General features: G+C 44.3%; 1 protein-coding gene across 2 annotated transcripts in view; it reads left to right on the top strand.

Moving 5' to 3' along the window:
• Positions 1-9,275, top strand: part of LOC124414604 (protein O-GlcNAcase) — a 126,699-nt gene extending 117,424 nt beyond the window's left edge. For both annotated transcript variants that reach the window (XM_046895586.1, XM_046895585.1), the window contains one exon: positions 8,998-9,275. In XM_046895586.1, coding sequence (XP_046751542.1) covers positions 8,998-9,134 — 137 coding nt within the window. In that variant the 3' untranslated portion in view covers positions 9,135-9,275. The remainder of the gene's footprint in view (positions 1-8,997) is intronic.
• Positions 9,276-26,679: the final 17,404 nt, after the last annotated feature.

The following is a 26,679-nucleotide window of genomic DNA, read 5'->3' as shown; positions in this document are numbered from 1 at the left end:
CTGGTGGTGAACGCGTGTCTCGGAAACTGCGCTTTTATCAGAGATTCCCGGTATGTATAATAAAATCCAACTAGAAGTTCTAAGCTAAAATAAATTGTTCACGTTATTATTTTTCTTGACGTAAATTCACTACATATTTGTACTTGAAACTAAAACAAAGTACGACATTTGAGGAAAATCCTTACAATAAACTATAACGTGAAATGGTAAAATTAAAGTTAGAATAATCTATCCCAAAATTTCGTGGCTACTTGTAAGATTTCTTCCAGTGAATGAATCGCAGTCTCTGTAAATTTACAATACAACTACATATAACTGCAAAGAATCACGACTCGTAGTGCTTCAATAACTGAGGTTACATTAAGTTCTCTGACCTTGTACATCGTAGCACTCTATAGAGCCCTTGCAAGAAATAACCTGGTGCAAAACCAGTTACATCACTAGCCATTCAAGATTCGTTCGGTTACCTGATGATTGTTTGTTACAAAAGTTACCGTAGTTATATTCTCAAATTACAGAGATTGATTCCAGTAGATAGTGGAAACGATTTGTTTGTTTACAAGGCGCCAGAAGTTCCCATGTAATGAAATTTATACGTGTAGACCTTATTCAACAAATAACGAGGATGCAGTGCAGACAATTTGCAATCAAATATCATACCCTTAGTTCAGTATGATGTATTTCAAAGTGTGTTTGAAGGTTGGTAAAAGAGCACTGCATGATTACGGATTGTACGATATTCAATAGCCCAAAATCTACGTATAATTGATTTTTATTTCGAATACTATTTGAAGATATAGGTGAACCAATATGTAGTCAATCCTTAGTAATACTATCGGTCTTCCTTTTCCAAGCCCTTGTTGACGTTCACACGCGTCACACATGTAGCCGCAGTTAATATCATCGATGTTTTCTGCAACTGAGCTTCTTATTTGTTGAATTTTGGTGTACAACAGATATGTCATGATTTTTTTCACTGCATCATGTTCAAAGGCTTTTTAAAAAAATGACTTTCAAACACATCAAGGGCAATGAAATTCAAAAGAAATGATTATTCACTATAATTTATACAATCCAAAAAAAAAATTCCACTGTAGTGTACGTTCTCAGTGTCATAGGTCCAATAATAACAGTCAATAATACTTGACGTTTCAGCCCTTTAAGGCGGGCCCTCCTCAGAAGTTGCATTAGATGTTCAAGTGTAAGTAATACAAGAATGGAACTATATATTATCAAAAGAAGATCCAAAAAAGTCAAATCAATTACAGTAAGATTACTTACATCAAATACATGGTATATTGCCAAAAAACATACTAATGAAATTCCTGGATGTAACACATCAAGACAGTAACGAAATCATCAGAAAGTAAGGTGGAGCTGAGAGGTCATCGATCTGTAAAGTATGAGGTTTTGAGTTCTCGCCTTATAAGGAAACACCGCAAAAAGAAGAACAATCAGTCTAAAATTTACACAAAGAACCACTGGGCATGCTGAAGCTTTATCGGAATCGTTTCGTATCATTTCAGGTAAACAAGTAATAAATCATGGCTCTTGGAGCTGTAATCAAATGGGATCACGCTGTGATATGAGTAACGTGACCTTTAGTCGTATAAAAAGCGGGTACAAGTGAAGAACAGTGTTAAGAACACAGAGAGTGACAACTCGTAATTCGTGAAAGCAAGGTGTCAATCATCCCGGCGCCAACAATTCTAACTATTAGACTAGTTGGATCTTTTGCCACGAAAGGGGATATTTGCTGAACTTACTCAAAATCAAATTAACAATACTAACATCATTGAAATTCAAATTATTGGCAAAAGCAATCCTGTGTTTTGTCAAGGCCGTTTGTTTATCCGTATCCACAAAAATGTTTCTCTTGTGCTCATTGATTCTAATTATGGAAGACTTCCAGTTTTACCAATGTTACATTGGTCACAATCAAGATATTTTATGCACAATGTTAAACTTATTTTCAATGGAAACCACATTTTTCGGTAAAACAAACAGCCCTAACAAATTGTAACTGAAATTTGACAATATCTGTGTTCAAAATACTTAGGTTGTTTACTCGTTCCTGCTTTTCGCACGACTAAAGGTCACGTTACATATGCCATGGGGTGATTCCATTTGATCACGGCTTAAGAGCTACGTTTTATTACTTGTTTACCTGAAATGATACGAAACGATTCCAATAAAGCTTCAGCATGCCCCAGTGGTTCTTTGTGTAAATTTTAGACTGATTGTCCTTTTTGCGGTGATTCCTTCTAAGAACCGCAACTCATAACCTCATACTATAAATATCGATGACCTGGTTATTCCACTTTGAGTTTCTAATGATTTCGGTACTGTCCTGATGTATTACAACCAAGAATTTTATTGGCATGTTTTTTGGCTATGTATCAAGTATTTGAGGTAAGTAGTATTACTGTAATTGATTTTAACTTTTTTGGGTCTTCTTTTGATTATATATTGTTCCTTTCTTGTATTACTTACACTCAAATATATCAGCCAGTTTCTGAGGTGGGCCACCCTCAAAGGGCCGAAACGTCAAGCATGGTTTACTGTTTTCATTGGATCTACGTACACCTGCGAACTTACACTACCATTAATTGGATGAGATCGATAAAAATTATTTATAAAAAATCTCAATTCAGCAAATTCGAGAATTCTAAGAGAATTTGTATTTTTAATGCGGTTGATGATAATAAACTTGGCAGAAAAAAATTTCTTCTAATTTTTTTGACGCAAATATTCTCTGTAATTACGAATTACTTGATTCTGATGCCAGGAATGTCGTATATTTCACTCACAATACCTTCTCAAAGTTATGGTCACGTGTTCCATTTAAGATAACAAATTAATCACATCTTGCTTACATTCCTGTTTCATTTTTGCGATATTGTTGACACAATGTATAAGGTGACATCGAAATAATCTCTGTGCAAAATAAACAGTCATCTAAAATGCCCAAACAACGACAATCAATATTTTTCCTCCGAATCAATCATACGGTCTAAGTTGATAGTAATATTTAATAGAAAAAAGTTGAAGAGAATTGATGTTAGTTATCACTTCTTGATCCGGAAAAAATATGAGAAAATTGAAAATACCGTAGTTCCCCCAAAAACCGAGGCAAAAGCGGTGCAATACAAGACCTTGTCAGAGATGTATCTTTGTTGAGAACGTTTTTTGGTTCAGTCTTATGATCGTCTAACGAGCGTAGAAGCATCGTGCTGGCAATTACGAGACTATAGTATGGGAGAAGTTGGGTTCAAATCTTTCATGTATTGAGAAAAACCTGAGCGTCAGCCTGTGAAAATTGTTAAACAGGTCACTTCGGTCAGGTTCTCAATCTGGAAGCTGAGGTTTGGACTCAGTCCGGCTATACTTTGGCAAGATTTACTGCAGTTTTTCCGGTCCCCTGTGCAAATGCAAGTGTTTCTATTGAACATCTCAAGATGGCTGCAGACGCTTAATTATGGTTACTAACACATCCCTCATTCGCCCCGCGCAAGCTATCCGCTTATGGGGACATATTCGAAAACGTATGACGGGACTGGTTGTGATTCTGAATGTGTGATTATTTGAACGAAGTCCATCCGATTTCTGATTTATTCTGTAATTCAGTAGTGTCACATTTGCTACATTTGGCTTTCGATAACAGATTTCTTAAGAAAGACTGACAGGGGAAGGGTAAAATGCTTGCATTGCCGATTCGATCCATCTTTATTTGACGTGTAGTTCATGTCCCGAAGTATAACCTATGCAAGCAGTAAGGTGCGCTTCTCAGCCATTTCCGAGAAATTAATTGAATCAATTATCAATTGATCAGTAATCAAAATTGAAAATTAAAATTGATAATCAAAATTCAGTCTCTGGTACACTATCAATTGTCAGCACCAATCTTCTGTAGCATGATAAAATACGCGTGGTTTGCGGCCAAATTGTCTGATGACAGGATACGTTCATGAACTTGAACGAAGTTTGCTTCGCGACTGATGTTTTAAAAAAACCATGCTTATACAAAAATACATGATTTATAACATGCGCAAGATGCCGTAATAATCATTGTTTTCAGTGCTTCTATGATCGATATCATTCCATCTTGTGCAGTAATTCGTCACTCGAACAGCCTGATAGTGAATAAAAAATATGGTCGAATAAATAGTACAAAATACTGGCAATAAAAGTACTAATTCTTCAAATTCCTATACGATTTTTTAGAATGCCTTCTCCCACTAAAAAAGGAAGCTATGACAATTGATTCTAAAATTAGCTTTATTCAAGACACCTAAAGTTGTAAGAAATGTGAAATATTTGAAGGAAAAAAAAAAGAAAGAAAATAAGTTTACCGGCGGGATTCAATAGAGCAATCCAGCACCTACGAAACGGGGCTCTTGCCGCTGCACCACGTTCTTATTGTTAGTAGCTTGACTTTGACGCAAAATTCAGACGCACGCACTAAAATTTTGATTATCAATTTTAATTTTTAATTTTGATTATTAGTCAACTGATAATTCATTTACTTAATTTCTCGGAACGCTGATATGCGCACCTTACTACTTGCATCTCTTATACTGCTAATCATGATCTACACGTGTAATAAAGATGAATCGAATCGGTAATGCAAGCATCTTACCCTCCCCTTGTAAGACATTTCGGCTATTTTCTATTTTTCTGCTTGGTTGGACGCCATTTGCCAGGCGGTTTGGAATTACTTGATCAGGCCTAATCCAAATTTCTTATTTATAAACATGGAATTCAAGAAATACGTTCAATGATACAACTGGGTTACAGGCAACAACTTTTGGAGTTTTTATATAATCTCCGTTTAACACAGGTATAATTATAGAATTATGGGATATTTAATATTATAGAATTCAGAGCTCTCGCAAATTAAAAGACAATATAATTAAATCCTTGATTTCCTTTTATATTGAACGGGAATTGATATTACTTAATAATCTGCCTGCGATTTATGAAATCTAAATCCTATTTCGTTCTGGTCTAATAATTCTCTATTGATCTACGAATCTAATCTATTTCAAAAATATTCCTACGTATACACTTGACTTAAAAAGGAGAGAGTCGAAGCAGACACAGGGAAGACCTAGGTACACCCTCGGAAATAAATACTTTTCATAGAATAGAACAGGCTTGAGAACTATTGTATTACGAACGCTGCCTATCTACAAAAAGGGTATGAAGAAACAGTTCGAATGACCAAAGTACAAACAGATCTGCTCTTTGAATTCAAAGAAACAGTTAGAATAACTTGAGTACGAACTGAGCTGCTCTATCAAGTAATTGCAACAATATCACCTCGCGCTGCGGCGTATCTCTGCTTATATGTATACAATCACCGCGGCACCTACGCATTGTAACGCATCACATGTATCGCTCCGCGTCGGGCGTACACCATCCGAGTTTGTTATTCATTGCTACGCGTATTTATGTCAGCTCTCTGAGGATACAATAGTCCTGCATATAATATAACACTATTAGAAACCTTTCTAAATTATTTTCGTTTATCCGTAATAAATATCTATCAATCCTATCATTTATTGTAATGCCCCATTCTGCAACGGTTTATTTTCATACGCTACAAGATACACCTATCATGATAAGGAACTGTACTGCATCGCTGTCCACCTTGGTTACGTGGACGACTCTGCAACCTTGGATGAAATTGAAGACATCTGTTTTATAATTACAGAAAAATGTTTGTGCCGATAGAATGAATATCAAAAAACATTTTCCTATCATTCCCATTGCTTTTTTGATTTATGTTAATGAGGTGTAATTTTGAAAATCGATTCCTGTTTGATAATTTTATTACAAAACTGTCGCACGTCATGTAATTATCAAATTGTTACAACCTCCAAACCTTGAATTCTTTTCCCACACTGTTCTAGCTACTTTATACCATGAATCCTCTTCTTATAATCCTCTCAGTATCTCGGCTTCCGTAGCGCATCAGCAGAATGCTACCTCTACTCCTAAACTGCAACAAACCGGTCTCTTGGATCCTTTCTCCCATATGTTCACTCGCAATTCATCTTTCAATCGGCCAACATCTGACTCCACCTCTCTTCCCATTTTTGTCGTCCAAATCATCGCATTGTACTTTCCATATCTTTTACAATAAAACAATTGCATACGCAAACAATGAACTTCGGAATCCCTTTATCCTTCGTACGTGCACATAATCGACATGTTACGAACTGAAAATAGGTTGTAATAATGTCACAGCTGGGTATGGGTGCAGTCATTGATAATAACCACTCGTCGTGATTAGAACCATCCACCCTGTGACGAAACCATAGTATTCGAAAACTACAATATTTCCTCTAATAACCCAGAAAAAAAGTAATATTATAAATAAGAGCTTCGATATCGATTATTTATTTCAAACCGACTTAAAACAGCGATCAATTTGATGAACTAGTTTGATTTCACTTTGTGAGGTCTCATTTTACTCAGAATATTACACAGTCCCACAAAGAAAAAAAGTGTCTGAATTCGGCAAGCGAAACGAGTTCTCTCACGTACTTTCTATCGCTAAATCCGAATCCCTAAGGTAGAATGGGGGGTCTTCCAGGCCGATTTTCAGTAAATGACTATTCAAAGTAAGAAAATAGTGATACACAGTCGTATGAATTTACGAAATTACAATCATCATAACTATACGTTTGTGGGGTCGCTGAATCCGAATCGGGGGTCAGTTTGATCCTATCAGATCAAAGTCAAGATCATTTCAAGGTCAAAACGATCAACAACTGTCGAAGCAGAGACAATCATCGTAACTATACGTTTTTGGGTTCGCTGAATCCGAATTCGGGATCCGTTAGGACGCAATCAAGATCGTTGTTGACACGAGGATACATGAATGGAGAAAAGTTGGAATTTTTATGTTCCAACTTACACTCGAGCCAAGTAGAAACTGCTGATTAATCCTGCTACCACGAAGGATGACTAAAACGATGACAACTGCTTCGAATGAATTTCAAAGCAGTTGTAATCGTTTCAGTTATCCTTCGTGGTAGCAGGATTAATCAGCAGATGTGTAGAACATTCTACACATCTCCTTTTGAAGCAGTTGTCATCGTTTCAGTTATTCTTCGTAGTAGGAGGATTATTCAGCAGTTTCTAGTTGGCTTGAGAATAAGTTGGAACATAAAAATCGCAACTTTCCTCTATTCATTTAGGCTCGTGTCAACAACGGTCTTTATGGTGTCCTAACGGACCCCAGATTCGGATTTAGTGACCCCAAAAACTTGTAGATATGACGATTATGATTTCGAAAGCTCAATCGATTGTGTATCACTATTTTCTTACTTTCAACAGCCATTTACGAGTATTGAAAATCGGCCCGAAAAACCCCCTAATCTGTCTTCAGATTCGGATTCAGGGTTAAAAAATACGTAAGAAAACATATTTCGCAACAAGCAGGAATACTGGGTTAATTATTAAAAGAAAAAACAATCAGTAAATTGAATTTATTAAAAATAGTTTTTCAAACAAAATAAGCAAAAGTGAAGTGTAATCGAATAATTTTACTTCATTTTTCGCCGTGTTTCAAGAGTTCCAAATAAAACCTAGATATGGAAGTACTTGTTCATAATTCCATTCTTTTTTTTTCTCTGTACATTTCTGGGGCACACACCGTAGCTTACGAACGTACGGAGTTGATAAACACTTGAAGTGCGATCATACTGTGATAAATTAACAAAATAGGGTTGATTTTTAACTGTACGACCTCCTTAAAATGCATCTTCTCCCAGAATTCTCGACTTTATGGTCCGGGGATTCTATAAATTAAAGCGAATACTCACTTGCTGGGAATTAAGTTCATCTCTTTCCGTTCATAAATAACAATTTCAGGAAGCCTCTAAAAATCATTTGATTTTGATTTCATTCCAGAGTGTCAATTTTTATCATAACCACAGCCCTGCAAAATTTTTTTATAAAAACTGCTCAACGAATGTATTAGTGTACTTTGACCTATTTGGGCGCAGAATACGATGATGTTGCCCGTTTGTTTCCACCACACCAGGGTAGCACGATATTAGATCGAAAATTGAATTTTTTACGAAAATTTTACTGTTTTTACTCGTAATATCTTCCGGGGCGTTTCATAAAATACTGTGGAACAAAATTTATCTCACGTAGGACCTGTTGAGTGATACACCGTTCCTTTTCAATTTTATTACGCTCAAAAATAGCCATTAAAAATTTTTTCAACCCGAAAATTCCATATTTTTTACGTTTGTCAAGATATCCGTATTTGAACGTTCCATGCAAGACGATTTCAATCTAACAAAGGTATTTTCATCCGACTTAAAATACCAGCTTACAGTAAACTTTGACAGAAGAAACCGAAATTTTTATCCTCAGCATTATAAAATAGATATGCGTGCTAATCAAATATGTCAAATTACACCACTTAACCTTTTATGGGAATCAAATCAAAATACTCTTGTCATATTGAAAATATCTTGGATAATATGTTTAAAATAAGGACAAATACGTATATTTTGATAAATGTGAAAAATATGAAATTTCCTAGTTAAAAAAATGTTTGTGGCTAATTGCAGGTGTAATCAAATTCAGAAAAAAGTAGTAAATCATTTCGCAGGTTGCATAACAAAAATTTTCTTTATTGTACTTTATGTAACGGTTTGTGAGATAATAGGAGCCAAAAAGCAGAATTTTCTTCAAATGTGACATTTTTCGATAAAATATCTCGAAATCCTGACGTGACGGCAAAACAACGGTTAATGTCATCGTATTCAGTGCACCAAAATACGTCGGAAATACACCAACTTATTCGTTAAGCAGTTTCCCGGATCCTCCAGCATCAACATATAAAGGGTAAAATTCTACCCACCCACTTACCCCTTCTCATTAGTTTTGTCAATACTCAACATATAATATTTACTGCACGTTAACATTTATTTTTTGCTCACTACGAATAATGGAAAAAATTTACTCTAGGCTCGTTTGGCGTACACACAACGGTTTCTAAAACAGACAAAGAAGCACATGAATTTTACGGTAAGCTTGGATTCGTCGATCAGCCAGAAATACAGGATGCTGATTCATTAACCACCACCATGCGTCGAAGTTTCTAGCGTCAAGCCATCGTACTTGTTGTTTGCAGACACAAAATTTTTTACTTGTCTCCCTGTTGGAGAAAAATATTCTAAGTCGAGAATGCAACAGTGCGTATGTGTATTCAAGCGAGAAATAACAATAAACATTATATAAATGAACCCATTGAAAGTCAAATCACTTCATTGCCTCTAATTATGTCTTACATGAGATTTTTTAGAAAAATAAATGTATACTATTGTGTATTCAAAGGGCAGAATTTTGTATCACTATGCTCGTTTTATTACAGTACTGAATGGAATGATATTAGATTTTAAATAAATATTTTCAGTTGCAAATTAGCTTGACTGAGACGCAAATTCATTCCTATTTTATAAAAGGAAGGAGGAGTGCATTATGTTACAAGTGTAGAAAGTGGGTGATTTCCGGTAAGCGCAAAGTTGATGGCACGAGTACAAGAGTGTACGTAGGATGGGCCAAGGTGAGTGCTGTAATTACATAAGTCAGATATCGTCCATCTACACTTGTGACGTATGGGGAATTTCACATGAAGCGGACAACGAAAAATTGTGAGGCTCTGAAATTCGTTCATATTCTGCCTAATTGTACTTTTAGAGGGTTTTCCATAGGAACCACCAGGTTTAATATTTTATTGAAAATTTGTTCAATTCGAAAAGCTGCTTCCAATAATTCCGTACTTCTATTACGCTCGATGACACAGTGCGTAAGATTGAGTTATTCGAAAGTACGTAAGCACCAGAGAAAATTCAGGACACTTAGGATTACGCACATATTCGCGGCACACGTGCGCGATTCATATACGCGCAGGCACAAGTCAAACTTCCAATTACAGGTGTTACAAAAAATAGAATACGATACGCGTGCGCGTACGTGATCCTCTCACTCGTGGTTTGGTACTGTGACAGCGAAGCAGAGAGTTGGCGGAGCACACAGTAGATAGGCTACGCGGGTTTTGGGTTATCAAAATTTTTCAAATTATATCGACCTACTGCGCATGCGAAACGGCGGGAAATTTGAAATCCGTGTGCTTGACAGGTGAAGCGAGGGTAATGAGTCGTTTTCGATATCAAGTTTCAATTCGTTAAGGTAGGTATTGTAACGGGCTTTTTACTTCACCCGGGGGAAAGCGGGGTCGGCACAGAGGCTCGTTTACAAAAATGGCGTTGACCAACACGGCAATAGAAAGATGAAAAAAAGAATAAAGATTGACGGCACTGCAGAACAGGTGTTGGGCGCCAGGCTCGAGAGAGCCGTAAGAGAATACACTCTTACCAGATTCAAAATTTACCGTCCAATAGCATTCGTTCGCCGACTCGAACGGCGAACCTAACTCACACCACCAAATCTCAAACGAAACTATAGCAGGGGCAAACACACACAAAAACAGCCGACTAGCTAGCGGTGAGGGGAACGTGGGCGCGGAGGTGAAATAGTATATGTGATAATCGAATGATTATAGATGTAATTACCAGCGTTTATTAACAACTAATGCCGTTACGGCAAGGCAGAAGGCAACAAAATAGTTATTTACACGGCAAGCGGTCTTATCGGTGGCGGTACGCTTCGATACAATTCAAAATAAATAAAAAAATAAAACACAATAGCATACAATATAACACAGCAACAAAATTAAACAAATCAATAGAACACGGCAAAATCAAGCAGTATAAGCTAGAAGCGACGAGCGGCAAGCGACCAAGATAAGCGAATAATAAGCGGCATAAAATCAGTAGCAATTCAATAGCTCGTGCGACTACGGATTCGTGGTGAAGCAAGTTCGTTAACAATTTCCAATCTCAAACCAAGGCAGAACAATTCTAGAAACAAGCTTGCTAATAATCTAACGGTTTCACAAACACGAGGTAATCCTCCTTCACTTTTTCTATATTATCGGCACGGTCGCCTGTCGCCGCTTGACGGTGGTAGTTACGCTCGGCAACGACGGCACGGGCGCACACACTCACTCACAGATTCTCTCTCTCTCTCACACTCACGTACTCGGTACGCGGCCGGGAAGCGACACGGTACACGATCTATTACAAATTATGCGTTACAATAAAGCGGCAAAAAATTACCGAATGAACAACCAGAGCATGTAATACTAGTTATAAAATAAGAATAGCAACCAAGAATAATAATTTAATCAATTAGAGAAGCTTAGCTACCACGAGGCTCGCGGGCTTTCACACAAAATGGCCGACCGAAGCCGGCCGGCAACCTGTTGCAAAAAGGAAAAATGGCCTGAGGCCGTTGAGAATCTACAGCCAGCGAGATTCGGGATAGCGACAGCCTACCTTTTACGGCAAACAACGTCCGGTTCTTCACGAAACAAAAACGGCAACGGTTCCTCCTCGGCAGAGACGCAGACAACAGCCAACAAAACTGACTCGACTTCAATATTTCGATATACTTGTAGAACGATTATACACTACGGTGCGTTACGAGGTTTTCACAGGGCAGCGCAAGGGAGAGTGAGGTGGCCGCCGGCCCTCGGCGATCGCGATCCCGCGGTGGCGCTACGGGAGGGGATGATAGGTAGATTGGCGAGAGACCGGCGGGAGCCTAGGCAGCCGGTCTGTTCGCCGCGCTGTGCTGCGTGTTGCGAGGGTGGTCTGGCGAAGGCGGAAATGTCCGGTCGGCATCGGCGAGCCCAGGGGGAGACTGAGTCCGGTTATTTGTGGGTGCCGGGTGGCAAGGCCGGTCTTGTCGGAGGCTCAGGTGGAGGCAACTCGACCCCTGGGCGGTAGCGGCAGCATGTCCTTGACGGCATCGAGGTCCGAGCAAGCAACAGCGCGACTACTGGGTCCGGGGCTTCGAACTCCGCGCCGGTCGTCCTGTGGTCCCTCCGCGTTTCCCGCGACGGCAGCGCAGGGTGGTCGTTGGATGGCGTCGGCATTGGCGGCGGCAGTGGCGGTCACCTCAGAGAATGGGTTGGGGGAGTAACAAAAAGCATTAGCAACAATACATAAATCTTAAAGCTAACTCTGGTTGTTCATTTGCGGCACGGCAGGACTCTCCCTTGCTCTTTAAGAGCGCTCGACGCGGCCGCCTGGGAGTGGAGGTGCGGGTCGGTGACGGGCTGGTAGACCCGCCACGTCACAACACCCCCCCCCAGACGGAACGTACGGGGCTCAGAAGGAGCCTCGTAGGCTTCCGCAACCCGAACCTCCACTGGCTGGGATAAAGAGCCCGCGAGTCTGGTGGCGGTTAAGAACGAGAAAGGTAACGAGGGAGAGGCCCACTCGGGCTCGGCAGTATGCGGTATGTTGAGTTCATTCGGTTCACATTCATACATCCACACTCAGTTTCGGCACAGGCCCAATATAGGTCGGCAGTTACATACAGATAGCGGCAATACAGGCAGTGAGGGGCGTAGCTCCTCACGCAAAACAATATACAAACGACTAGAGAAGGGGTCCCCGCTCCCCACCTGGGGCTGGCGTGACGGTGCTTACTCCGATCGCGAACTGGGTCTCAGAGGGAGCGACTAGGCGACTCGCGTCATGACTAGAAAGTGTTCCGCAACCCAAACGGCACGGCAGAAACTCGCGTCACTCAGAAGGAGGATGCCTATCGGCACAATCCTACAGTCAAACGGGGAACAACCCCGGACAAGACGGGGCTCGTCTAGCGGCACAATGCAAAGGCTTACGCGAAAACGGCAATTACAAGAAAAGAAAACAAGAGAGAGAGAAAGCAGAAAAGAGATGAGAAAAGAAAAGTAAAGAAGTGAAACGGCAACGGCAAGGTGAGCGAATAGCTACACGCAAAAAAAAAGAACAAAACACGAAGAGAAAAAAAAATGACGGCAGGGCGGCGCTTAGCCCGCGTGGCCCCCCCGGCGCTCCGTGGCCTCAGTGAGGACGCGGCGCACAATCCGTGCGATGGCGTCCTCACCGAGAGCCAGAGGGGCTGCGGGAGAGGCACCCTGAGGGTGTAGTCGGGGGCGGCGGCGTTCCTCCCCCCACGGAAGGTGGGGGCCCGTCTCCCCACGACGCCAAGCGTTTTGACAAAACGGGCACTCCCTCAGGGTGTGTTCCCGCAGCCCGCATCGGAAACAGAACTTCCGGGTGAGCGGGCGGGGGCATTGACCGAAGTCATGTCCCGCCCGCTCACAATTATAGCACCTGCCCACCGGCGGGCGGAGGCGCTCCAGCCGCGGGGCCGGGCGGGCTCCAGGCGGGTGGTGCGCGCGTGCGGGGGCGACCGCGGCGCGAGGCGGGCCCAGGGCGGCCACGGGAGCCGGCGCCTGCCTTGACGGCAGCCCCAAGTATACGGCGGGGGACCGTATCAGTGAGCCCGGGGGCGCCCGCAGGTCCGGCAACGGCACCGGCAGGGCGGTAGGCCGCGAGGGACCGCAAGGCGTAGGGAGGCGCAGGAGGCGCGGATCCGGGGGGATCGCCTGGATCCAAGCCATAGCCTCGGCCACCTCCTCCGCGTCGGTCCGGGTCGCGGGTGGAACCATCGTCGGTGGCGGCTGCCGGGGTTCGGGGGTCACCACCTCCTCCGGGTCCGGGCCGTAGAGCGGCTCGAAGCCCCAGTCCCCGGTTCCGGGGGTCGCCTCTTCTTCTTCCCGTGGGTCCTCCCGAGGAAAGCCCGGGGGATGGTCGGACGGGACGGCACGGCATGGTTGTCGGCCCCTTCGCCCCCGGCGGTAGGAGTGCGACATCCTGAGGGGAAGGAGGCAGGGTAACCAAGGCAGGGTCAGTTTCGGGCTCGGTCGGTACGACACTTACTCCATTCTCGACATTCACTCTCGGCAGGTTCGGCTCTACATCCTCGACTACGTCGGCGGCAGTTTCTTTAATCAACGCGGCATGGTACGGTTTCAGATCATCCAAGTGGACTTTCCCTAAGATTCGCCCGCGGGCATCAGCTAAATCGTAGACAAGAGGTGAACGTACGCGCACTATGGTATACGGGCCGCTATACTTCGGGCTCAGTTTGGCGGCAATGAAGTTCGCGGCCGAGGACAGCACCCGCTGTCGCCGCATTACTTCGTCGCCTTCTCTGAAGGCCTCATTTCGTCGGCCCCGGTCATAGTACCTTGCGCGTCTGTCGGACGCCTCTTCTAGATTTCTGGCTACCCAGTCTCGTAGCTCCGGCAGACGCTGTATTCGCGTGTGCCAATCGGCAGTCGGCAACGGCAAAATCTCCGGAGGACCTTCGACGGCCCTGCGTTCCGATTTTGCGGGTCGGAGCTCTCTGCCAAAATTTAGGAAGGCTGGCGTAACGCGAGTGCTGCTATGCACGGAGGTATTCACGGCAAAGCGAAACTCGGCAAGGTGTAAGTCCCAATTTTGGTGGTCTTTTTCTACGAAGGAGACGATCATGGTTTTGATGGTCCTATTCGCGCGCTCTACAGGGTTCGCCTGTGCATGATACGGCGGGATGGTAGTTTGGAATATTCCGAGCTCTTTGCAGGCGGCAGTGACAAGTTTGTTTGAGAACTCCGTCCCGTTGTCGGTCAGCAGGACCTCTGGGGTTCCCCATCGAAATATGACGAGCTCCTCGAGGGCCTTGACGACCGCGCTCGCTGTTGCCCGCCGGAGCGGACAACACTCGACCCATTTCGAAAAGAGATCTTGCAACACGAGAATGTAGGTATAACCCTGGTGGCTTTTGGGAAACGGTCCCATGATATCTGCGGCAACCACCAGCCAGGGCTGTTCTACTATTCTCCTACCCATGAGTCCGCGAGGACCGGTCTGTTCGACTTTACACTCCTGGCAGACCTGACAGGCCCGGACATATTCGGCAACATCTTTATACATCCCCGGCCAATGATACAACTGGGCGAGGCGAGCGTGCGTCTTCGCGACCCCCAAGTGGCCCGCGGTCGGCACGGCATGAGCCTCGGCAAGTACGGCAGCGCGAAGTTCGGACGGCAATACCAATTTCCAGGCGTCTAAATCAGGCAATAACGGATCTGTATGCGGGTCAACTTTGTGAAAATATAAGCGACCCTCTTCCACCTTCCAGTCGGCAAATTGAGTCGGGCGAGTCGCAACTAATTCTATTCGTCTTCGGTACCAGGGGTCGGCAGTTTCCAGAATCGCGGCAACTGGGTCTGTGTCGTCCTCAAACATGCGTGATAACGCGTCCGGCACGTGGTGTAAGGCACCCTTTCGATGGATCGGTTTGAAATCATACTCCAGGAGCTCCAGGGCCCAGCGGGCTAGTCGACCCGTCGGATTCTGTAAGCTCCGTAGCCATTGAAGGCTACTGTGATCCGTGATGACGGTGAAATGGTCGCCTTCCAGGTACGGACGGAACTTCCGTATCGCCCAGATGATCGCAAGGCATTCACGCTCGGTGACCGAATAGTTTCGTTCCGCGTCTGATAATACGCGGCTCGCATAAGCTATTACATGTTCGGCATCGTCGATGGTTTGGGTGAGGACGGCACCGATTCCGGTATTACTCGCATCGGTTTGTAGTACGAACGGCACGGCAAAATCAGGGCACGCTAAGGTAGGCGCCGTGGTGAGGGCCGATTTTAAATCTTCGAACGCGGCTTCTTGTTCGCCTCCCCACTTCCACGAACGACTCTTTTTAAGGAGACGCGTGAGTGGTTCGGCTCTTTCGGCAAAGTTGTTGATAAACCGCCTGTACCACGAAGCCATTCCCAAAAAGCGACGCACCTGTTTGACCGTGCGGGGTGCGGGGTATTCTACGATCGCGGAAATCTTATCTGGATCGGCACGGAGGCCGTCCTTATCGACCAAAAAACCTAAATACTGGACTTGAGAACAACAAAACTCGCACTTGTCCCTATTGATTGTCAGGCCGGCACTTTTGATTTTATGTAGCACGCGTTTTACCCAATTTAGGTGGTCGGCAAAGGTGCGGTTAACAATTATCACGTCATCAAGGTAGACAAACACATGCGGTTCCATTTCCGCTCCGATTAACTTATCCATTAATCGTTGGAAGGTGGCAGGCGCCCCTGACAATCCATATGGCATTCGCCTAAATTGAAACAAACCCCGACCCGGCACGGTAAATGCCGTGATCTCGCGGCTTGCCTCCTCCAACGGGATCTGGAAATACGCTTGGCTAAGATCGATTTTCGTGATATAACGCGCCTCATTTAATTTATCTAAAATGTCCGTCATGTACGGCAGCGGGTACGCGTCCTTCTTGGCGACCTGATTCACCTTGCGGAAGTCTAAGCAAAATCGATACTTTCCATTCGGTTTCTTAATCATGACGATCGGACTGGACCAATCGCTATGCGATGGCTCGATTACTCCCGCAGCTAGCATCGCGTCGACTTCTTCGTACATCGCGGCTTTGACCTTAGGTGACACCGGGTAATAGCGCTGCTTTATGGGCTCGTGGCCCTGGACATCAATACGATGGACGGCAAGATCGGTGACTCCTGGTTGTGAGATCGGAGGCGGCACATTTTCGGCAAGGAATAACGCGAGTTGTTCTGATTCGCTGACGGTTAGTTCGGATAGTCCCGCGCTTGGAGAAGGCAACGCGAGATCCGACACGGCATCGACGCGAATCGGCAACGGTACGGGATATCCCTCGGTAAATGTTGCACCCCCTGGCACCTCAGAGCGACTCGGCATGGCTGAGGAGACGGGAGGCCTCACTCCGGCACGTCGTCGTCTGGTTCTTCGCCCTCGTGGGCCTGGAGAAACTTCTTCTAGAGGTTCGGGCGGCGGGAGGTCCGGCCGGGGTAGAAAGGTACCCCTCGAGCCATTCTCCAGACGCCACGTTCCTCTAACAAAATCCACTGTAAAGCCGAAGGCTTTTGCAAAATCGATTCCTACGATACATTCGTACTCGAACGACGAGGCAAATCTGACCGTTAGGTCGCGGCACAGTGCGCCAAAGCGGACGCTGAGCACGAGTTCTCCCTCCGTCTCCTCGATCGTGCCATTCGGCAACAGGACTTGGGGTCGGCCACACCCAGAGGTTAAGGCTAACGCATCCGCGAAGCGGCAATAAGCTAACCTCCCTACATACGTGCGGCAACTCCCCGGGTCGAAGAGAGCGTGGACGGACTTCCCGTCGATGCTTACGGTTAAATAATAACGGGTGTCATTATGGCCGGCAGTGACTGGACTACAAAATTCCGGCACAATAACACGCGGTTCGGCGGCACTGGGGACAGCTTCAGGGACTAATACGGGGACAGGGACAGGAACAGGTACAGGTTCGTTGACTAATTCAGGTTCAGATGCGGGTGCAGGTTCAGGTTCAGTTTCAGGGGCAGGTTCGGGTGCAGGTTCGGTTTCAGAGGCAGGTTCAGGTTCAGGTTCGGTTTGAAATTCAGCGGCAGGTTCAGGTTCGGTTTCAGATTCAGCGGCAGGTTCAGGTTCGGTTTCAGATTCAGCGGCAGGTTCAGTTTCGTAGGCGGTTTCAGGTCCAGAGACAGGCGCAGGGTCGGCAACAGGTTCAGATTCAGGGAGCTGGTTCGTTATAAATCGGGAATTAGCGGCAGCTCGCCCCCCTAATTCCCCGCGGCGTTTCCCGAGTTCGATTGCCGGCAAAACGGGCAATTCTCAGTACTAACCCCCGAGTACCCGCAGGCATGGCAATACCGTCGCCGTGGCCTGACGGTGCACTCCCTTTGAAAGTGGCCGGTCGCACCACAATTCCAGCAGGTCCCCCGGTACCCCGTTCGCGGAGTCGTTCTGGAGGGAGCGGCCCCCGGGGCCGAGGGAACCGGAGGAACCATGCTCCCGGCCGATCTCTCGCCGGTCGAGCTGCCAGCCCTGACGACGGTGTCCTGGGTCGGCACGGCAGGTACGCTCGCGGCGGCCAGTTGCACAGACGTTGTCACCCCCGAGGTCCTACCTTTCTTCCGGGCGGCAGACGCAGGAGCGCCTGTCCCCGTCGCGGTCGAATTAACGGTGGTCTCCACTTCCGCGGCCGCGGCCATTCGCGATCGGCTATTGCGAACCGGAGCCCGGTAAGCGAACTCCGGCAAAACGGATTCTTCCGGTCGCGGCGGCAGAGTATAAAATCTTCGTAAGGCCCTGGTGGCTTCGGCGGATTCGGCGGCACGCTCAAGTTCGTCAAAGGTTCTAAAGGTACCCCGGGGAATGGCTGCCTGGAAGTCGGGATGCAAGTTCGTGTAGGTGAGTTCGAGCTGTTCGGCATACGGGTACGGGGGCTGTATATGACCGAGCATTAGGCGGAAATTTAGGATGAAATCGGCAACTGGTTCATCGGGACCCTGGAATCGACGCCTAATCTCATCTCGTAGGCGGTGCTGGAAATTTACTCCCCCGAAACGACGACGGAAGTCTTCTACGAACTCGGCCCACGCTAGCCATCGGTGTTCTGAAAGGCGGTACCATTTACGCGCGGTGTCGGTTAATAAAAACGGCATGGCCTCCAGAAGGTCTTCGTCGGTTAAGCCAGTTCCGCGCCGGCACTCGGCAACGCGAACCAGAAACTCTTCGGCACTCGCATCTCTTTCCCCGGCGTAAGTCACCCCCCATTTACGCACGACATCTTGTAAATTTCGGGTACGCTCCGTGAGCGCACGCGAATACGAACGCTGGGGTAGTCCAGTCGGTTGCGACCCGGGCGGCAAAACGGCATGGTGCGGATAGCCATACTCCGGCAGGGGTGCTGGAGGTGGAAGCAAGTGGTGTACGTATGCGTACGGATCCGGAACGCGGTCGGTAATCGGTGCGGCAGGCCCGTAGGCTGTGACAGGTGAAGCAGGGTGGGAGCAGTATGCCAAAAATGGGTTGTCCGCCGCGAGTCGGCGGGTTCCTTCCGGGATGACCCCGGAGATTCCCCCGCGCCTCAACGGCGAGCTACTCGTCGGTTCGGCACTGGGTCCCTCCCCCCTGGTAGATGGCAAGATTTCGACAGAAGGTCCAAAATTTACTCGCGTCGGCAATGATCTAGAAGGCGGCATCTCAGGCAGGGTAGTCGATGGTCGTGTCGGCAAGCTGGTTGAGCTACTAATCGGCATGGGACCAGTTCCAGACTGGGTGGTCATCGCCGATTGTCTTTCGGCAAGCCACGTGTCGAACAGGGACGGGGGCGGCGGCAGCCTTCGGCGAGGCACCCGCGGTGGTGGTCCCTCCGATGGCGCCCACGTCCGCCACCATCCTCTTATGAACCCGTAAGCAGATGCGGCCCGTATTTGTCTTACTAAAATTGTTCCCTCCCGCGAAAGACCATAATAATTTAAAAACGCGTTCACCTCTTCCGATACCAAAGTTTCGGCCCAGATTCGCACCTGAGCGACAGTTTCTAACGCTGGCACGCCAGGCGGCAAGTCACAATTTTCTTCCGACATTTTACAGAACACCCGGTATCGCAAGCAAATTCGAAATTATCGGCAGACCGCGTATGTAGAGCTCGAACAAAAGAAAGTCGCACACACGCTTAGCAAACACACAGGTACTAATATTCGGCTAAGCAACAGGCTGATCGGCACGGCACGGTACGGCAAGGGCGTACCGGCCGCAGTCGCCGAGCGTAAACAAACTCGGCTCGCTCCGCGCGCTGGAGCGAGACCGCAATTCACAGGTACAGAAAGGCACAAGTACAGAATAGATAACACAGAAATAAATAGCGGTTGAAACCAATAGCAGAGAAATAAATAACAATGAAATAAATAACGGAGAAATAAATAACGGAAAAATAAAATCTAGCGTAACCGTCCGATTCGAATCCGGGAAATTCTTCTCGCCAGACTAAAAATTCTATGTACAATTTAATTATTTATAAATTCAATCGGCAAGCTGGTTTTCCCCAAAATTCACCTATTTCACCTCGTGGGCCCCACGTTGGGCGCCAAATTTGTAACGGGCTTTTTACTTCACCCGGGGGAAAGCGGGGTCGGCACAGAGGCTCGTTTACAAAAATGGCGTTGACCAACACGGCAATAGAAAGATGAAAAAAAGAATAAAGATTGACGGCACTGCAGAACAGGTGTTGGGCGCCAGGCTCGAGAGAGCCGTAAGAGAATACACTCTTACCAGATTCAAAATTTACCGTCCAATAGCATTCGTTCGCCGACTCGAACGGCGAACCTAACTCACACCACCAAATCTCAAACGAAACTATAGCAGGGGCAAACACACACAAAAACAGCCGACTAGCTAGCGGTGAGGGGAACGTGGGCGCGGAGGTGAAATAGTATATGTGATAATCGAATGATTATAGATGTAATTACCAGCGTTTATTAACAACTAATGCCGTTACGGCAAGGCAGAAGGCAACAAAATAGTTATTTACACGGCAAGCGGTCTTATCGGTGGCGGTACGCTTCGATACAATTCAAAATAAATAAAAAAATAAAACACAATAGCATACAATATAACACAGCAACAAAATTAAACAAATCAATAGAACACGGCAAAATCAAGCAGTATAAGCTAGAAGCGACGAGCGGCAAGCGACCAAGATAAGCGAATAATAAGCGGCATAAAATCAGTAGCAATTCAATAGCTCGTGCGACTACGGATTCGTGGTGAAGCAAGTTCGTTAACAATTTCCAATCTCAAACCAAGGCAGAACAATTCTAGAAACAAGCTTGCTAATAATCTAACGGTTTCACAAACACGAGGTAATCCTCCTTCACTTTTTCTATATTATCGGCACGGTCGCCTGTCGCCGCTTGACGGTGGTAGTTACGCTCGGCAACGACGGCACGGGCGCACACACTCACTCACAGATTCTCTCTCTCTCTCACACTCACGTACTCGGTACGCGGCCGGGAAGCGACACGGTACACGATCTATTACAAATTATGCGTTACAATAAAGCGGCAAAAAATTACCGAATGAACAACCAGAGCATGTAATACTAGTTATAAAATAAGAATAGCAACCAAGAATAATAATTTAATCAATTAGAGAAGCTTAGCTACCACGAGGCTCGCGGGCTTTCACACAAAATGGCCGACCGAAGCCGGCCGGCAACCTGTTGCAAAAAGGAAAAATGGCCTGAGGCCGTTGAGAATCTACAGCCAGCGAGATTCGGGATAGCGACAGCCTACCTTTTACGGCAAACAACGTCCGGTTCTTCACGAAACAAAAACGGCAACGGTTCCTCCTCGGCAGAGACGCAGACAACAGCCAACAAAACTGACTCGACTTCAATATTTCGATATACTTGTAGAACGATTATACACTACGGTGCGTTACGAGGTTTTCACAGGGCAGCGCAAGGGAGAGTGAGGTGGCCGCCGGCCCTCGGCGATCGCGATCCCGCGGTGGCGCTACGGGAGGGGATGATAGGTAGATTGGCGAGAGACCGGCGGGAGCCTAGGCAGCCGGTCTGTTCGCCGCGCTGTGCTGCGTGTTGCGAGGGTGGTCTGGCGAAGGCGGAAATGTCCGGTCGGCATCGGCGAGCCCAGGGGGAGACTGAGTCCGGTTATTTGTGGGTGCCGGGTGGCAAGGCCGGTCTTGTCGGAGGCTCAGGTGGAGGCAACTCGACCCCTGGGCGGTAGCGGCAGCATGTCCTTGACGGCATCGAGGTCCGAGCAAGCAACAGCGCGACTACTGGGTCCGGGGCTTCGAACTCCGCGCCGGTCGTCCTGTGGTCCCTCCGCGTTTCCCGCGACGGCAGCGCAGGGTGGTCGTTGGATGGCGTCGGCATTGGCGGCGGCAGTGGCGGTCACCTCAGAGAATGGGTTGGGGGAGTAACAAAAAGCATTAGCAACAATACATAAATCTTAAAGCTAACTCTGGTTGTTCATTTGCGGCACGGCAGGACTCTCCCTTGCTCTTTAAGAGCGCTCGACGCGGCCGCCTGGGAGTGGAGGTGCGGGTCGGTGACGGGCTGGTAGACCCGCCACGTCACAGTATATAGAACGTATAATAGAACGTTGTTTATTTCACGACGTTTTGGGTGGGCAGCTGCCAGGTGTCTTCGGGTTAGAATATTACGTTTACAAATTAATGTATCACTCTGTCATTTATTTACAAACATTGTAGTACATACAAACATTACAATTAATTGCATGTGTAAATCTTGGTTATTACTTTAGATAATACGTGTTAATATAAATTTTACCCTCATGTACAGTGACTCTATTAAATTAGATATAATATTACAGAATTTACGAAATCCGTAGGTGAATTATTAGTTACGTATTAAACTAAATTAAATTAGATATAATATTACAGAATTTATGAAATCCGTAGGTGAATTATTAGTTACGTATTAAACTAAATCATTTGACTCCTTGATTACAGTTTATATTTACGGATTAACCACTACTTTTGACAACCTTCTGACCAGGATGTTTATGCTTGCGCGATTTGTGAGAAAGTGAGATGATGGGAAGTGTTACTGTTCATCAAGTTACATTTGAATACACAAAATCGTGAGTCAATTGATACTCCAATGCGCGAATTTACGAGACTCCAACAATGTCGTGATAAAAGTAGCTTAGATTCTGAATATCTGTTTTACGGCTACAGACTTTGTTATTGTTCCTGCATATGTGTATCATCTCCTTGGTATTGCGTTTGTAGCAATTTTGTTCGGTGGTGATTACTGAGGGGTTTTCAAAATCGAATTTTTGGCTTAACTCCTATGAGTGAGACGCTAGTGCGAGTCATACAATCATAAAAACATTTTAACTTTTCTCCTCTCTCTGGCAAAAATCTCGCGTAATAAGTGATCAAACTAAGAAATGAATCTAATTGTTTTTTTATTTGCCGGCCTTAGTGCTTCTACCATTGCTTTAACTTTAGTTTTTGATCTGTGAAGCCCATTCTGATCTTTAATGAATCCTAAAATGTTGCTCTTTGAAAAAATCGGATTTGCTAATATTTTCCTTCAAACCACAGCCTTCGAGTCTTTTAAATACTGTATTCAGCGCTTCTAAATGGATGTTTACCTAACAATTTCGGAAACTTAGTTGTAAACCACATCGTTTCATTTACTCCCTCAATTATGTTGCATATGATTGCTTCCTTATTCATTTGGAGAGGCCAAATTCGAAAACTTTTAGCCATTGCCTGCCGATTAATATTGGACCATCTCCTTTCTTTACCCTCGTGGCGAGTGATGATTTTTGTTTGCCTATTGTTACCTCCAGTATTCCCACATGCTCTAAAATTACCGTCCCCTATACATTTAATGGATTACTACTTAATTTTACTTCGCAATTTGAAAAATATTTGTCTTTATCTTTATTAGATATGATGGTTGCATACGGGCCGGTGTCGATTTCCATTTTTACGACCCTACAATTAATTAACACATCTAGATACATTGGTTCGGCGGTTACGTTATCAATGATTCTATTATTGCGATTCGCGTTACTGCTAGTCATCTTCGATGATTTCCTCTTGCTGCTCTCATCCGTCACGAAGAAATTGTCGTTTGCGTTGTCGCAGTTGTACTCGGCTCGCTGTTGGCCCTTGAATACCTGCTTGAAGTGTCGCACAGCTTTTTGTGCTTTATACACTGTTGACAGGTGCCCTTTTTTACATGGATTGCACGTGCTAAATCGATGATAACAATCACGAGCCCAATGGTTATCTATTCCGCAGCAGTAACACGCTGTCAAGCGTTTAGTATTTGTGCTCGCGTTCTCACTTGTCAAATATTAGACGAAGTCTCTCATTTTTTATAAAACTGAAAATAGAATGTTGCATTGAATTGATTGACGAATTAATTGCAATAAATTCCTAACATTCGAAGAATTTAACATATCATAGGTTTTTTTCCAATTTCAGAATTGACTTGACTCGTGTAAATTTCTGATTTACCATTCATATATAGGTATTCAAGTTCAGTTACATTTACATCTCAAGATTTTGTTACAATTAAATTTTAACTAATTTCAAATTGATCGATCATCATTTCTGTAATACAATGGTAAGCACTCGTAAAAACGTTCGGCAGGGAATACTGGGAGAAACCGTGCGAGTTCTTGATAATTCTGTTTCATAATTGAAAATTGTATTTCTCGAGGTATTTCTTATCATACAATTTTTCGCAGTGCTGTGTTAGTTGTTGCTATTACATTTTGGAGATCGGGTTGATTGGAACGTCGTTCTACGGTTTTAATAAAAATTACTGAATAATAAATTAAAAAAAAAAAAAAAACAAGGCAGTTTTATTAAGAATGTAGAGTGGAATTCACTTGTATTGGCTTTGGCTACAAATTTATTGTAAAACATAGTGAATTTTTGGTGGATGTTACAGGGTACACGGTGTACGTCAAAGCAATGCTCAATTCTCAAGACACCTGTGCCACCACAGATGATTACTCGGAAGAAAGTCTTTTTGCCCATTTTTGGAAAAAAAATCACGACAGCACAGGTTGTCGCATTCCACAGTATTTGAAAAATATACTCAAATTTAATAATTTCGACAATCCGTTTTCGATGAAATGTCTCAACGAAGCTGTAATTACCGAGTTAGAAAATTTCACGAAGATAACGATGCTTGAACTACTCAGAGAAAAGGATAATGTTGATTACAAGTAATACTATGGCAATTTTCACAAAAAACCAGAGCAATTCCGATTTATTGTTGGCGACAGATCAGAATTACTCAGATTAGCAGACTTCTCAAAGAGTAAGCCTGAGGATTTTTGAGCTCTTACCCCTACTCAGTTTACGAAAATTGAACAAAACCCAAAATCAACAGATCACGATGTAGAGAAGAAGAAAGTCGTAAAACAAATTCATTTTATTCTCAAAAACGTCCACTTCCTAAACGATTTTCAAAAGGCCTCATTTCAAAACAATATTAATGTTGCAATAACTTCAAAACCATCAAAAGACAATCAACGCTGTGAATTGAAAGCAACTGTTGCTTGTTTCATATGTAATAAAAGCCTAACATTTGCGAAAATTCACGGAAGCGACACCGCACAACCTCGATGGATTCTGTCGAATTTTAGAAAGCACGTTGCTGGCCACCTCAAAGAATTTAATTATCAACCTTCCGACACACATCTACCTAGAACCTCGCTTGGAACTTCGCAGAAGCAAATTTTGGACATTGAAACATCCGAAAGCAGTCGCTCCCGATACGCAGTTGGATCCCCCTACGGCGATGGGGGCAGCAATGGGTGCTCTCTCCGGTTTAATGACGGGGGAATAAATAGTCAAGGTATGTTGAACTCGACTAAAAGTAACTCATTAAAAGTGAACAGAAGGAAAAAAGAAAAATGTAAATTATGAAATGAGGTAATCGAATGTCTCAGTATCGTATGTAATTACATTTAATTCTATCTTTTAAAACTACGGAACTTCTTAAATATAAACTTTATTTGTCCAGTCAAGATACAGATAAATAGTATTATTCTAAAAATGATAACTAATAAAAAAGAAGAAAGGTGTCGTGAATTTTGAAATAGCTAATTACACAAAAAGTAGATAATACAAGTCTGGTTATTAATAAATTGTAAGAAAAAATGTTGCAAATTTTAAAAAATTAGAAGCACCATGATTAATTGTGGAAAAGCTAATTGGAGCGTGATACAGAATAATTTGAAAAATAGGAATTGTTTGCACTGAAGGAAAATTAGGAAAAAGGCAAAAACCTTAACAATCTTTTCAGGTGATGAACGGACTAACCGCCTTGACCTTGAACACCCAGGTATAAAGAGAGTCCGATTGCAAAAAAATGATACCGAATTAGATGACACGCTCAACAGTTGTCAAAAAGAGGAGTCTAAGTCTTCTTCATTTTTAAAGGAGCTTGTGCGGTGCGCCGAACAAAAAATGCAGTCCAAGAAAGGTGGATTTAGATACGAAGAAGCAATGAAACTTATAGCAGCATATTTATTCATTATAGGCGGAAAAATACTGTATGATACATTAGCAACAAACTTACCATTACCTTCGCCAAGTACAATTAGTCGTACAATAAGCGTCTATGCTGGGTCAATAGTAGAAGGGAAATGTCGTTTTATCGAATTAAAAGAATTCTTGAAGTCTAGAAATTTGCCGTTCAAAGTCTGGCTGAGTGAAGACGCTTCACGTGTAACTTCCAAAATTCAGTATTGTCCTCAAACGAATCAACTTGTTGGATTCGTTCTACCTTTCGGTGAGAATGGAATGCCTGTAACACATTCATTTTTAGCTACCTCAGTCAAGTCCATTGAAGATCATTTCGCAAATAATAGAGTTTCAACTTTATTGTACGTCATCATGGCTCACCCATTGCAACACGATGCCTCTTCTTTCTGTTTATGTATTTTTGGAACAGATAATCAATTCACAACAGATCACGTAATGCAACGATGGAAATTCATAACCAAGGGGCTCGACGAACAGAAAATAGAAATTGTTGCTTTCTCTTCCGACGGCGATTCTCGTCTTATGAAAACTATGTGAAAAATCATTCGTAATCCTACAATGATATGTACTCAAGATACCGTTCATATAGGCAATAAATTGAAATCAAGGTTTTTAAAATCATCCGTAATCCTGGCGGTAGGGGATTTTGTTATTTCACCCGGGCATTTGCAAGCATTAATCAGTACAGTCTCGAAAGATAAACACCTTCTTGCACTATCTGATTTGTACTCCGGAGATAAAATGAATTTCGCGTCGGTCGTCGAAATAGCTAATCCAAAAG

The sequence above is a fragment of the Diprion similis genome, chromosome 14 (assembly GCF_021155765.1).
Source record: "Diprion similis isolate iyDipSimi1 chromosome 14, iyDipSimi1.1, whole genome shotgun sequence".
Lineage (NCBI taxonomy): Eukaryota > Metazoa > Arthropoda > Insecta > Hymenoptera > Diprionidae > Diprion > Diprion similis.
The sequence above is the reverse complement of the archived record's forward strand: the minus strand, read 5'-3'. Positions and strand labels throughout refer to the sequence as shown.